Raw genomic sequence first — 13,650 nt, 5'->3', positions numbered from 1 at the left:
AACACAAGGCCCGCAGGCCAAATCAGGCCATGGCACAATCCTATCCGGCCCACGAAATTGTTGTAACTTTCTAGTAAAGTTAGCTTATTTCACCATGAGCTGCACTACAATCCCCAGCATGCACCAAAAATGCCAGGTGTCTAGTTAAAGCAAATAATTAAAACGAAACCTCCCTCCTCAGAAAATTTAAAGGGGTTTAATTATTATCTGCCACTAATGTATAGTTGTATGTGGTTGGTGTAGTGTAGTGGATAATTCCTCTGCCTTCTATGCTCTAGACTGGTGTTCAAATTCCCTGCCTGGGTAAACACCCTACACTATACCAATAAGAATCCTTGGGTAAGACTCCTAACACTACCTTCACCTGCCTGTGCAAACTGATCAAATTATAAGTTGATGTGGACAAAGGTGTCTGCCAAATGCCATTAATTTAGCCTATTGTATTATGTAAAAATGTTTTAATTTAACATTATTTTTGAATAGCTCCAGCATTCACATAATATTTCAATATTCATTTTTAACCTCAAGCACACCAGCCGTGTCTTTCAGAGAGAAGGTGTGTGTCACAAGGCTGCAGTGTTCTAGATCTTTCTGTGTTTCACATTCTTATTTAGATTTATTTATCAGCCGTCGTGTTGAAGCTCTTAATCGTTTTAGATCATTTAGTACATTCGCAGCAACAGAGTCATTCATTGCTGCTCTGCAAAAGAACTAACTATATTCAACACATCTAATATTTCTATTAAATTGTGACGAGGATGTCATAGGACTGCAGTACCTGTCTGCTCTGTTACTGTTTACTTAAAGCGATTTTATCAAATGAAACTATCCTCACTGCCAGATGATTTCACTTTATCAATATTATCTTCTGTTTGCTAGATATACATAACATTTTAATTACTCTGATTGTGGTACATGCAGATATGAACCCCTTAACAAGCTGTGGCCTGTATTAATTAAGCAGTAGAACCCGAGAGGGAGTGTGTTATCAGTGTGTGTTAGTGTGTTAGCTGTGATTTGGTCACTGTAGATCATCACAGCCGTGATGTTATTGCTTTTATACAACAGTTAAATAAATACAGTAATAAATTAATAAAGTGGGCCGTGAACGCGGCGTTTAATATGTTTTAATGTTCGCAGTTCCTTCACCAAGTTATAGTTCCTTAACGAGCAGCTTGTTGCTACGTCAGAGTAACGAGCTCTGCCCACTCGCTGCACAGCCGGCAGTTCGTTCTCCAGCTCCTCACACTAAATTCCCACACTGTCATCACCACTGAGCAGCTTTTCAGTCGGCAGCTGTGACAGAAGAACAGCTGAACAACCTGGAATCAGAAATGAACCCAACACCATTTGCCAAACGTGTAGTCTGATCTTCAGAGTCCGACCAAATCAGACTGAGCCATAAAACTGCCGCAATATCAAGTTCAGCTCAGTTTTGTCAGTTTTTCCAGATCAGTATTAGTGTTGTTTTGTTCCAGCCAGTCTGTAAAGCATCTTACAGCCCATTTAGTTTGGCGAATGGTGTTGGGTTCATTTCTGGCTGATTCCAGGTTGTTCAGCTGTTCTTCTGTCTCAGCTGCCGACTGAAAAGCTGCTCAGTGGTGATGACAGTTTGGGAATTTAGTGTCGTCTCATCTTCAGAGTCTGACCAAATCGGCTGTCGGTCAAATGTGATCTTAAAAGTGTCCATTTTCTGTTTGTGGCAAAGTAAGAAGTAAAAACGTTCAGATGTCTTGAGCGTCTCCTACAGCTGTCAAAGTCGTTGCTTAGCAACAGCGTCTCAGCGGAGTGATACAGTGTTTTGGTGAAATAACAGCACGGTTAGAACGCTTCTCAACCAATCAGCTTGCGTGGCCGGAACTAACTGTTGTATAATAAAGTATTATTACACACTTCTATAACCTAAGAATAGCTCAACCAGTTTGCACTGAAGTCCCTGTAGTAACAGAATACTAAGCCTGAGATTTTAAGGGGTAAAGGGGTTAGTCAGGGAACATAACTGAACCATAATCCACTGAAATGATATGTTCTAAGCTGTACTGACTCCACACACCCCGTCTCGCCTCCAGGCTTTTATTTTACTGTTCTGTTTAAAACATTCGGTTATGAAAAGGTACAAATACGAACTTTTCACCTGGAAAAACTTATTTAAGGTTCACAATCAGACCTTAAAACCACTGTTGGAGCTTTGAGGGAACATTTACATTGTTTGGACCTTGACGAACGAAAAATGTACCTGAACAGAACCTTTATTTCACATCAAACCTCATCATTCTCGCTGTATAATACTGCAGAGCAGATATTGTCATTTAAAGCTGTTTGTTAGGCTTGTGCCAGTTTAGATGTGTTAAAGATCCCCAACTGATTTAAACTGTGGGTGCGTTATTTGACTGAATGTGTTCATTCTTCTTATTTTTATATATTATTTTTACTTGTTCACCTTTATATTGTAATCAGAATCTTGTCTCTGAGGTGTCAGAAGTCATTATGTTTCTAAAGTAACTGGATCTCTGAGCAGACATCCTGTATTGTATCATATGTTATCAGGGTTGGGATGTAACACAATACAAGTATTAGGGAAAATATTCAGAATGTAGAGATTAAATATCTGTGTTCAGTCCAAGTTCCATTTAGTAAAGGCAGAATTCAGAATACAGTTACTTTAAACATCTTTAGGTGAATTTTTATTTTTAGAATACTAACCTACCCAGTTAAAACAACACAGTCTTAAAAAGAACCATCAACGCTACACTCAAAAAAGAGTCCTATATAGAAACATTTGCATGCTTAAATAGTTCTTTGCATGGTGGAATGGTTCTTCAGATTGATGGAGAATGTGTTGCATATGGTTCTATATAGCAGCGAAAGGGTTCTGCTATTGTTTCAAGCTTGGAGCAGTAACACACTTAGTGTTACTTTTTTCTCATCATTATTGGGCGACATGACTTTCATTCTCTTCCATTTCGCTCTCAAATGGTGGGAGTCCAATCAGGTGCATAGCTAGAACCTTAATGGGGTGGCCCAGAGGTTTTATAGGAAAAAAATAACATTACCATATTAAAATAGCATAAAAAGTGATGCAATATTTTTTCTTTGTACATAACTGAATTTCTCCACTGATTAAAATATTGCATCGATGCAATTATTGCTGATAGTAAACTGAAAGACAAAACTGTGTTGAAGTCTTTCATGAGGATATGATGTATTTGAATAGACAAACCTAAATCAAGTCACTTTCCAGTGCAACGTTAATCTTAGGGAAAACATTTCATACACAGGCCAAAGAGGTGATTAATTTAGGCTGCATTCATTGCAGGTTATACAGTCTGAAGCCAGGCGCACTCTGTGCGATTTTAGCCCGATTCAGTCGGAGCTGACTGAATTTCATGATCGGGCTGAATTTCAGCTTCATCGGCCGTCGTTTCCCGTGCGGTGTGAGAGGGGAAACGATGCCCGATTAGCTGCCCAAACGAGCTCTGGTTGAGCAGTCGGATGATCGGATGGATTTCTGACATGTCAGACATTTTGGTCGCTTGTCTCACAGTCTGAGCCGCCTCACAAACCGATTTCTCAAAGTCGCACCCAAAACCACACACAATCACACCTACCGCTCCTGCACGGCGGCGAAAAGGTCCACATTTGTGGCTCCAGTGTTGAAGTTGAGTTGAATTGCTAGGTATATATAAATACAGTTTTTTTTTGTCTGAACTGCCTGTAGAGCCGCCTGCTCTTCAGCTTCAGTGCACAGTGAAAATGATGTCAGACTCAGTAAAACGTCCTTCACATGTCCTTATTAAAGAAGGCCGAGAGGAAGACGTCGTGTTCTGAGACACATAAGCTGGACGTCCGTCCCACCGCCGTCTTTTAAAGACCAGAGCATAAACTTCGTCTCCTCTGCAGACCAGTTTCTGCTCTGCCATGTTGGACGGTATAAACTCTCACTATGACGCGACGAACATGATCAGAACGGACTTAAACTTTCTGATAGGGAATGTAATCAGATACAGGCGTTTACACGGATATTATTCTTCTATTTAACGGATTATTTACAGGATTACCCACCTCGATCAGTCGGATAGAAACTGTATTCTGAATGGCCTCAATCAGACTAGACTATTCCGACTGAGGTGTTTACATGGATGTATTCCATTCTATTCTGAGCTATTAGTCAGATTATTAACGGATTATTAGGCTGCATGTAAACGTGGCTTTGCATGTTGTGCAAGGGAACTTACTCCATTGTTGTTTGTTTGTTATTTGGTTTTATGACTAGTTTGTGAAAATATAAAACAAACGTATTTCTAGATTTTTTTTCCTCTGACATCAGACAATAACAGCCCCTTTTTCCTGTTTTTCATGGATTTTGAAATGAAAATAGAATAAGTAAAGGTGTAAAGAACACCCCAAGCTCTGAAATCTGCTTCCAACAGCTCTTTTCAAACAGGAAATGTTTGACTTCCTCCTGGATGTACAAACTAAACTGGTCCAAACCGGTTTAAAGTGCAGACTTCAGCAGCATCTGTCTGAGTTTGACCGTCACAAATGACGTTTATAGAAAAATCAGAAAGATAATTACTTTTGTCTGAACAGCCTGAATTCACTTTCCAGCTTGATGATCTTCAGCTTATTTGTAATGTTTAAAATCATTTATACAGTCACACTTTTGCTAAAAGCAACATGTACCACTAAGTATTTTAGAGGTTTTCCAGGTGTGTGCCAGGCAGCTACTGTGGTATCCCAGATGGTTGCTAGGGTGTTGCTATGTTGCTGCTACGTTAACCCAAGTGGTTGTTACAGTGTTGCTATGAGGTTGGTATGGTTTTTCAAGTGGTTGCTAGGGTGTTGCAAGGTGGTTGCTATGCTATCCCAAGTGGTTGCTAGGCAGTTGCTAAGTTATCCCAAGTGGATGCTAATGTGTTGCTGTGAGGTTGCTGTGGTATCCCAGGTGATTGTTAGGGTGTTGATAGGTGGTTGCTATGCTTTGCAATGCTCAATCACTTGTAGTTCTGTTCTTTTTAGTTCTATTATTTTTAGGACAGAATGTCCCTTCAAAGTGATCGTCTGCCAGTTTGCATTACAACTGTTTTTTTGACTTGCATTGCAACTTATATTGTCCATTTATAACATTAAAAGAATAACAAATCACAATATAAATCACAATTTTATATAAACCTTTTATTTGATAAAAAGCAGTTTTTGGATTCTTAGTGATTTTTTCAAACATAAGGTCATCAGGATACAGAAGTCAAACTACAACACAAATCTGTTAAAATACTCTTGCAAAGCAGTAATAAAAGCTTAAGTGCTGGAGTTGTTTTTTCACGTTCGTATCTAAGTACCAACAGTTTTCTATTTAACATAATTTCTCATGTTTTAATGCAGCATTTATAATATTTCTTGCTTGCAATATCAAAGCTTTCTGGATTTGGTAACCCTTATAGAAACACACGAGCACATATCTCCAAAATAACTCCAGAATTTGTAGAACTATACAAACACAACACTCAGAGCTCTTTTATTATTCACTATAACAAACCATGCTGACCACATTGACCACCGCAGTCACTCCAAATGCACCCCATCGCACGTGTCCTTCGGGTCAATGAGTCTGTAAAGAGAGATGAGGTCATTAAGGTAATTCTGAATCAGAGCCAATAACACAGCAAACAAATCAGAGCTTCCAGTGAGAGAAGAATGATCTATAGCACAGTAAACAGATGTTTCCAGGTACGTAAACAGAACTGAGAGGAGAGTCTCACTTGTTTGTGTCGCGCAGAGCTTTCCGAGCCTCGCGCGCTTCATTCTCAGCGTAGATCTTCTTATAGCAATAAATCAGCACTCCGATCATCCACAGCTGCAGAACCACGATCAGAACGTACATCATGATCTCAGAGATCAACGCAGTCAGCTCACGATTCGCTGCACACAGGAGGGAACAGGACATCATCACCATCATCATCATCATCACCATTATCATCATCATCATCATCACCATTATCATCATCATCACTATCATCATCACCATTATCATCATCATCGTTATAATCATCGTCATCATCATCATCACTATTATCATCATCATCATCATCACCACCATCATTATCATCACCATCATCATCGTCATCACTATCATCACCTTTATCATCATCATCGTTATAATCATCGTCATCATCATCACCATTATCATCATCATCGTTATAATCATCGTCATCATCATCATCATCACTATCATAATCATCATCACCATCACCACCATCATTATCATCACCATCATCATCGTCACCATCATCATCTTCAACACCATCATCATCATCATCACCATTATCATCATCATCATCATCACCAGCATCATCATCACCATCATCACCATCATCATCACCATTATCATCTTCACCATCATCAACACCATCATCACCATCACCACCATTATCATCATCATCATCACCATTATCATCTTCACCGTCATCATCACCATCATCACCATCACCACCATCATCATCATCATCATCACCATTATCATCTTCACCGTCATCATCAACACCATCATCATCATCATCATCACCATCATCATCACCATCACCATCATCATCACCATCATCATCATCATCATCATCATCATCCCCATCATCATCAAGAAAGAAAGATAGTGAGAGAGAGGTAGAAAGAGTGGAAGACCAGAGAGAAAGTGAGAAAGAAAAAAGAGGGGTTGCAGATTAAGCCAGGGAAAGGAGAGAGGTAATAATAATTCAAATGTTGTTGTTATTATTATTATTATAAGGTGAATAGTGAGAGGTGAGATTCGGATGACATAAGAAAAAGTAATAATAATAATAATTAATTGGTGTTATTATTGAATCAAATTTATTGTACATCTATATAAGTATATTCATCTTATATGTCCATATTTATATTTTAATTATAGGTCTTAATTATAAGACCTGATAGATCAGGCGGAGAGACCTGATGGATCAGGAGGAGAGACCTGATAGATCAGATGAAAAGACCTGATGGATAAGAAAGAGAAATCTGATAGATCAGGAGGAGAGATCTGATAGATCAGGAAGAGAAATCTGATAGATAAGGAGAGATCTGATAGATCAGGAAGAGAGATCTGATAGACCAGGAAGAGAAATCTGATAGATAAGGAGAGATCTGATAGATCAGGAGGAGAGATCTGATAGATCTGATAGATCAGAAGGAGAAAACCTGACGGATCAGAAGGAGAGACCTGATAGATCAGATGAACAGACCTGATGGATAAGGAAGATAAGGAAATCTGAGAGATCAGGAGGAAACTGAACTGAAAGAGTTCAGTCTGTGAGCTGACGGTGAACTGAACAGTGAGGTGAATCTACAGCCTGTAAGATCAGCCTATAACAGATGATGTCACCTTCAGGCACCACTGCGAGCTCCACTGTCTTCTGGATGGTGACGTGTTGTTCTCCCGGAGGTAAGAAGAGCGTGCGCTCGAAGGTGCACGTGTAGGTTCCCGTGTCGTTGTAGGTGACGTTGTGGATGAAGATGGCGCCGATCTGAATGTCCGCCGTGCCCTCCGTCCCGTGCCACTCCAGCCGGCCCTCAAAGTCTTTGTGGAGGATGGTGGAGAGCGGGTATTCATAATGGAAGATCTGGGAGAGAGAGAAGCTCAGTTAGAGTGGAGTTACATACGGAGAGTCAAACTGTGGGCCTGAAGTTCTACCAGCCTACACAGCTTCATAGTGACACAGATAATCTTGAAGACACTGTTTAAAACTGAGTCCTGGTTATTTTGGTATGTTTCTTTTACTACAATACCCAGTATGCATTACGCAAATACAGCATATAACCGTTGGGAATCCCTGTGGTGTCACCCAATCCTGACTGCTAGCATAGCCACTGAGCTAATATATACAACCAAGCTAGCGTTAATGCACAGCTAAACATAAAAAAGCTAACTTTATTTAGTACAAAACGAACAACAGAGATGAGTTTTTATGAGCCAAACTGAGGTAAGATCAGAGCCAGTTTATGAGGAGCCTGGCCACTTCTTATTTTCCCCATTACATCAAAAACAGGACTGCAAAATGCCAGAGGGCGCCCACGAGCGAGTCCTCAATGAATGGGAGTAAATGGAGCTAAGGATGTATCTCACTAAAATAGCAAAGAAAACTCACCTGTATGTTTCATTTATTCTACAGCAAACAAGTTTTGGGCAGCAGGACGCTAACATTACTGCTACTGAGCGCTGACTGGCTGGCGAGCAGAGCAGCTCATTGGCTGTTCGGCTCACTGATGTCATGAACGTACATGAGGCTCCGTTTTAAACTCCTATAACTCGAGTTTAAAAGCTCTTAAAAATATAACAGCGGTGTTAAAATGTTTTATGCTCTGATTTTGTGATTTTGCTCAAATGCTCCTTCTTAACCCATTCATTTTGGACTCGCTCGGGAGCGCCCTCTAGCACTCGAGAAACCCAGAAGACGTTACAGAGTGGTCTCTACAAGTTCTTTGGTGAGATAGCTAGATAGCCAGGTAGCTAACTTGCTAACTGTAGCTTTTAGCTTGCTGTCCTTTAGCATGAGTCATTTCTGTGGTTTGAGTGATTCGTTCTCTCCACTGTAATGATGATTTGAAGATAGTTACTAACTTACAGTTAAACAGCTGCAGTAAGGTATTGAACATCCTAGCATTAGCATTAGCGTTAGCTATCTGCCTTCATTCTGTATGGGCACTTATTTTTCAGAAAATGTTTACCTGCTTATTCTGGGTTATTAGTTCTCCAGCAGTTGTTCTCTGGGTTTATTATGACAAGGACTCTAATAGAGAAAGAAGAACTAGGCTTTCTTTTCATTTTATTTTCTTCGTATTTATGTGTTGTTCAGGAAGAACTCAGTTGGAGCTCAGGCGTAGCCAAGCCCAGAGCAAACTCTTAGACTATAACTCTCTTTACACAGTGTGGCTGGGCTGGTTTCAGCCTTTAATAAAGCACAACGACTCTTGCAGTAACCTCCCATATGGAAAAACATATATGGACATGTATTTTTATGCATTTCAATTGCAGTCGATGCTGAAATACATTCCAAACACTAAACTGTATTTCAGAATATTTTACCATATTAACCAAATATTATTCAAATACATTTCTTTTAAAATGGATGGGGAAATATTACACATGGAAATGTACCATACAAAAATAAACGTATGTAAATGTGTTTATCAAATCCATTGAAAATGTATGAGAATATCCAGAATCCTGTCTGATGCTCTTCACTGTCTGATACCTTTAGAAATGAGTTTGTGTTCCAGTATCTTCATTTTAAATCTGATCAAATGATCCTTTGACAGGACAGAAGCGAGTGTTGTGGGTATTGATACTCTGTGAAAATGCAGTTATGATCTGATATCTTGTTTATGTGAAATACATTGTGTGTGAGAGTCTGACTGCAGACGTACTGATTAATGTAAAGTACAGTGCAGATCACAGAAGAACGTTTAGTTACATCTGGAACCTTCATTACACTCAACTGAACACAGATAATAACTAATACTAATAAATGCATTTTAAATATATATTTAACAAATACATTTTTGGGCCATTTTCATACTGTGCCAGATGTCTAAATGGGTGCATTTACCAGCTAGAAAGATTCCAAAACTCTGCCCCAAAAATCCAGCCCAAAGCAGCTGCAGTGTTTTAGAAAAGCTCCTCCTACCTTCAAGATACATCATCAGAAGGGAGTTTTCTAGTCTTTAAACTGGGAAGTCTCACTCTAGAGATACTGCAGCACAGCTATAGGGGGTGAGTAGGCATTTTGACAGATAAACGTTTTACAACAGATATAGTGATGGTTACGTTTTTCAATTTTGGCTGGAGTGCCCCTTTAAGTGCTGTGAGCTGCAGTGGTGATGCTGTGATCCTTGTTTAACTCTGTGAACACTGTATAATGTAATGTTTGTAATGTAGTGACTGACACTCACATGGTAGAACTCGTCTGTCCCATCAGGTTTAAAGTGCCAGTCCACAGCGGTCTCTCCAGACACCTCCTCCCTCCGCTTACACGAAATACAGCCCAGCATGAAGCTCTCACCAGCCACCGCCTCGGTCATAGAGTCCACCTCCGCACAGCCTGCATGGCACTGAGGGGCTGCACACAAACAAACAGAACAGAGTCAAACTCCCAATTCCCTCTCAGTTCCCAATAGATTATCTGCACTTGATCAAATAATAACAATATAATATAAACACTGAAAATATTTAAGTAAAAATAGCTATTTCTATTCATTTAAAATATTCTTTTGATTTTGAATTACCTTCATTCCTTAAAAAAAAACTTTATTTAGAAATATCCCTATACATTATCCACAGATGTTCAAACCTCCAAAACCAATAATGGCTGGTTGTGATCTTTGGGCGCAATGATGTCTGTTAAAACAGACATCATTCTGTAGTGGGAAATCACTGCATGGGCTCAGAAACATTTCCGAAAATCACTGTCTGTGAAAACAGTTCATCACTGCATCCACAAATGCAAGTTGCATTATACAAACAGAATCTAGAAATGCTGCCGCCTTCTCTGGGCCTGAGCTCATTTAAACGGACTGAGTGGAAGTGGAAAAGTGGAAGTGGAAAAGTGTCCTGTGGTCCGACGAAGTTCCATTATACAAAACAGAATCTAGAAACGCCGCCGCCTTCTCTGGGCCTGAGCTCATTTAAACGGACTGAGTGGAAGTGGAAAAGTGGAAGTGGAAAAGTGTCCTGTGGTCCGACGAATCAACATTAGAAATTCTTTTTGGAAATCATGGACACTGTGTCCTCCGGGCTACAGACCATAAGGCTTGTTGACAGTGCACAGTTCAAAAACCAGAATCCATGATGGTCTAGGGTTGCATTAGTGCACATGTTTTGGCAACACATGCTGCCATTCAGACAACGTCTTTTTCAGGGAAAGGCCTGGATTATTTCAGCAAGACAATTCCAAACCACATTCTGCACATATTACAGCAGTATGGCTCTGTAGTAAAAGAGTCTGGGTGCTAAACCGACCTGCCTGCAGTCCAGACCTGCTACCACGGATAACATTTGGTGCATTATCAAATGAAAAATACAACAAAGGAGACCCTGAACTGTTGAGCAGCTGAAATCTTGTGTCAAAAAAGAATGGGAAAACATTTAACTTTCTAGAGTTCAGCAATCAGTCTTCTCAGTTCCCAAACGCTTACAGAGTGTTGTTAAAATAAGAGGTAATGCAACACAGTTTTTGAAGCATGTTGCTGGCATCAAATTCAAAACGGGCATATATTTTTCAAAAAACAATAAAATTTCCAGTTTCAACATTTGATATGTTGTCTTTGTGCTGTTATCAATTAAACGTAGGGTTTAAATGATTTGCACATCATTGCAACTTTTTGGAAACAGGGCTGTAAAAGGATTATCATTTAGAAATACTCAGGAAAGTACAAATAAGTCAAAACACCTACATGGAAGTAAATGGAGAAAATGTACAATATTACATTTTCTCCATTAACTTCCTACAGTTCCTACAGTTATTACTAGAGTTGTATTGTAACTATACTTACAATAAAACTCTAGTAATAACTCTAGGAATTCCCAAAGTTCTACAGTCCAGCAGTGAATGAATATTGTTTCAGCTTGATTTAGGCTAACCATTGCTGGGCTTAAAAGGACACTCAGGCCAAAGTAATGAAAAGTGTAATCCCTGTTACATCTGCTGTAAACATTACTCAGCATCTATAGCGCTTCAGTAGTTTCTACAGTGAGATTTTCCTGTTTAAAGACTGGAAAACCCCCTTCAGATGTTGCATCTTGAGGTTATGAGGAGCTCTTGAAGAGCTGCAGCTGCTTTGGGGGCCATTTTGAAATGTTTTGTTTGTTAGCTGGCTATTTCAGAACAAAGGCAGATAGCTAGCGCTACTGCTAGCTTTATTACAGCTGTATTACTGTAGTAACCGCCTTCCAATCATCATTACAGTGGAGAGAATGGATCACTCAAACCACAGAAATACATCAGAAGAGGAGGACAACAAGCTAAACGCTAAAAGCTACAGTTAGCGTGGTAGCTACCTGGCTATCTAGACATCTCCCTTAGTCTGACTCCTTTTGTCTGACTGAAAGGGTAAAAACTCGTCTCTGGTGTTTATTTAGATAGAAACAGTGTTTTCTTCATGTTTTTGTTTGACAGCTGAGGTGAGAGTTGTGCTTACACTAGCTTGTTTGTCTGTATCAGCCTGTAGCTCAGTGGCTAGGCTAGCAGTCAGGATTGGTTGGCACCAGAGGGATCCCCAATGGTTGTCTGATGTATTTGCACAATGCATGCTGGGTATTGTAGTTAGACACTGTGCCACAGGATACTGGGGAACAAATAGTATATTCAACTGTAGTTTTAGGCCAGAGTGCCTCTTTAATACGGACCTATATTCTAACTAAAACATCAGACGCATGAGAGTCTAATTCATATTATATTACACTACACTAAATACGGTTCTTCAAAGGTTCTTTAGTAAAGCAAATGGTTCTATATAGAACCATGAACACTCAAAGGACCCTTTGCATGATTTTAGGGTTCTTTGCATCATGAAAGCGGTTCCTCAGATTGATGGAGAATGTGTTGTAGATGGTTCTATATGGAGCCCTTTTTGAAAAGGGTTCTATACAGCACCAAAAAGGGCTCCACTATTGCTACAGAGCCCTTTTTGGTACTATATAGAACCCTTTTTGCTAAGAGTGTACTTGGTTCTCCAAAGGATGTTTCTCTAGAAGGATCTTTAAAGATGTTGTAAATGAGTTGTGTGAGTACGAGGAACCTTTTTAAGGTTTAAAGATCGTCCACATAATGTAAACATTCCATACCAGTTAAAGGCTTTTCCCAGAACCGTATGTCCAAACTGAGAACCATTTAACATTTATTTTTAAGGGTGTAGGTTAATGAAAATAAGACTAATTATTATCAAAATAATTTTTTATGGTCACATATTTAAGAAGAAAACTTACCGCATATAAAAACCACACAAAGGACCAAAAATGAGTCAATTTTCAGAGACATTTTCAGAAGAATCACTTCAAAGTCGCCCACTGAGGTCCGTCCTGAATGTTTGTGTCCTGAAGGTTTTATTGATTCTGCTTAGCGGCCACTGTTGTGCAATGTTAGTCACATTTCCTCTCCGTCTGCTGTCAGTTATTCTTCTTCTCCAGCATTTTCACTGCGCAGTTCAGTTTCATACATTCAGCTGAGAATTCTGTTCTAGCTCTTTTTCAGCTATTCCACCAAACCTCTGAAAATTCCAGTTAAATCCAGTGCAGGTTTTTTTGCGAGACTGTGCTCACAAGCCTGTTCGGGTCTAAGTTTAGACCGTGTGAATCCTCATGTCTTAATATGACACCCTGTCACACTGCAATCCAAGGCGGAATTTGAGCAGTCAGGATTGGGTCGAGGGGCTCCCAGCATTAACGTGCCCATATCCTACATTTCATGCATTCTATTTTGCCCTCCTGAGGTTCATTTGTAACATTTTGTGTGGTTTATGTACCAAAAACAGCCATAATTCACCTTTACATGACTTCTCTTTACCCCTTAGATAGTTTGTTACTGTGTCTTTAAGGCTGATATATGTAAACAGGCTCTGTTCTGATTGGCTGCTCTGTATTCTGCCTCA

The 13,650-nt window shown here is 39.6% G+C and overlaps 1 protein-coding gene across 1 annotated transcript; it reads right to left on the bottom strand.

The window, feature by feature from the left end:
- Nucleotides 1-5,154: 5,154 nt before the first annotated feature.
- Nucleotides 5,155-13,360, bottom strand: si:ch211-225p5.8 (uncharacterized protein LOC555567 homolog). The gene is made up of 5 exons (XM_036558878.1): nucleotides 12,989-13,360; nucleotides 9,958-10,124; nucleotides 7,391-7,628; nucleotides 5,760-5,919; nucleotides 5,155-5,608 (listed from the first exon to the last, which is right to left on the bottom strand). Exons 1-5 carry the CDS (start codon nucleotides 13,038-13,040, stop codon nucleotides 5,563-5,565), a joined length of 663 nt encoding a protein of 220 aa, XP_036414771.1. The 5' UTR covers nucleotides 13,041-13,360; the 3' UTR covers nucleotides 5,155-5,562.
- Nucleotides 13,361-13,650: the final 290 nt, after the last annotated feature.

Source organism: Colossoma macropomum, unplaced genomic scaffold, assembly GCF_904425465.1.
Source record: "Colossoma macropomum unplaced genomic scaffold, Colossoma_macropomum, whole genome shotgun sequence".
Lineage (NCBI taxonomy): Eukaryota > Metazoa > Chordata > Actinopteri > Characiformes > Serrasalmidae > Colossoma > Colossoma macropomum.
The sequence above is the reverse complement of the archived record's forward strand: the minus strand, read 5'-3'. Positions and strand labels throughout refer to the sequence as shown.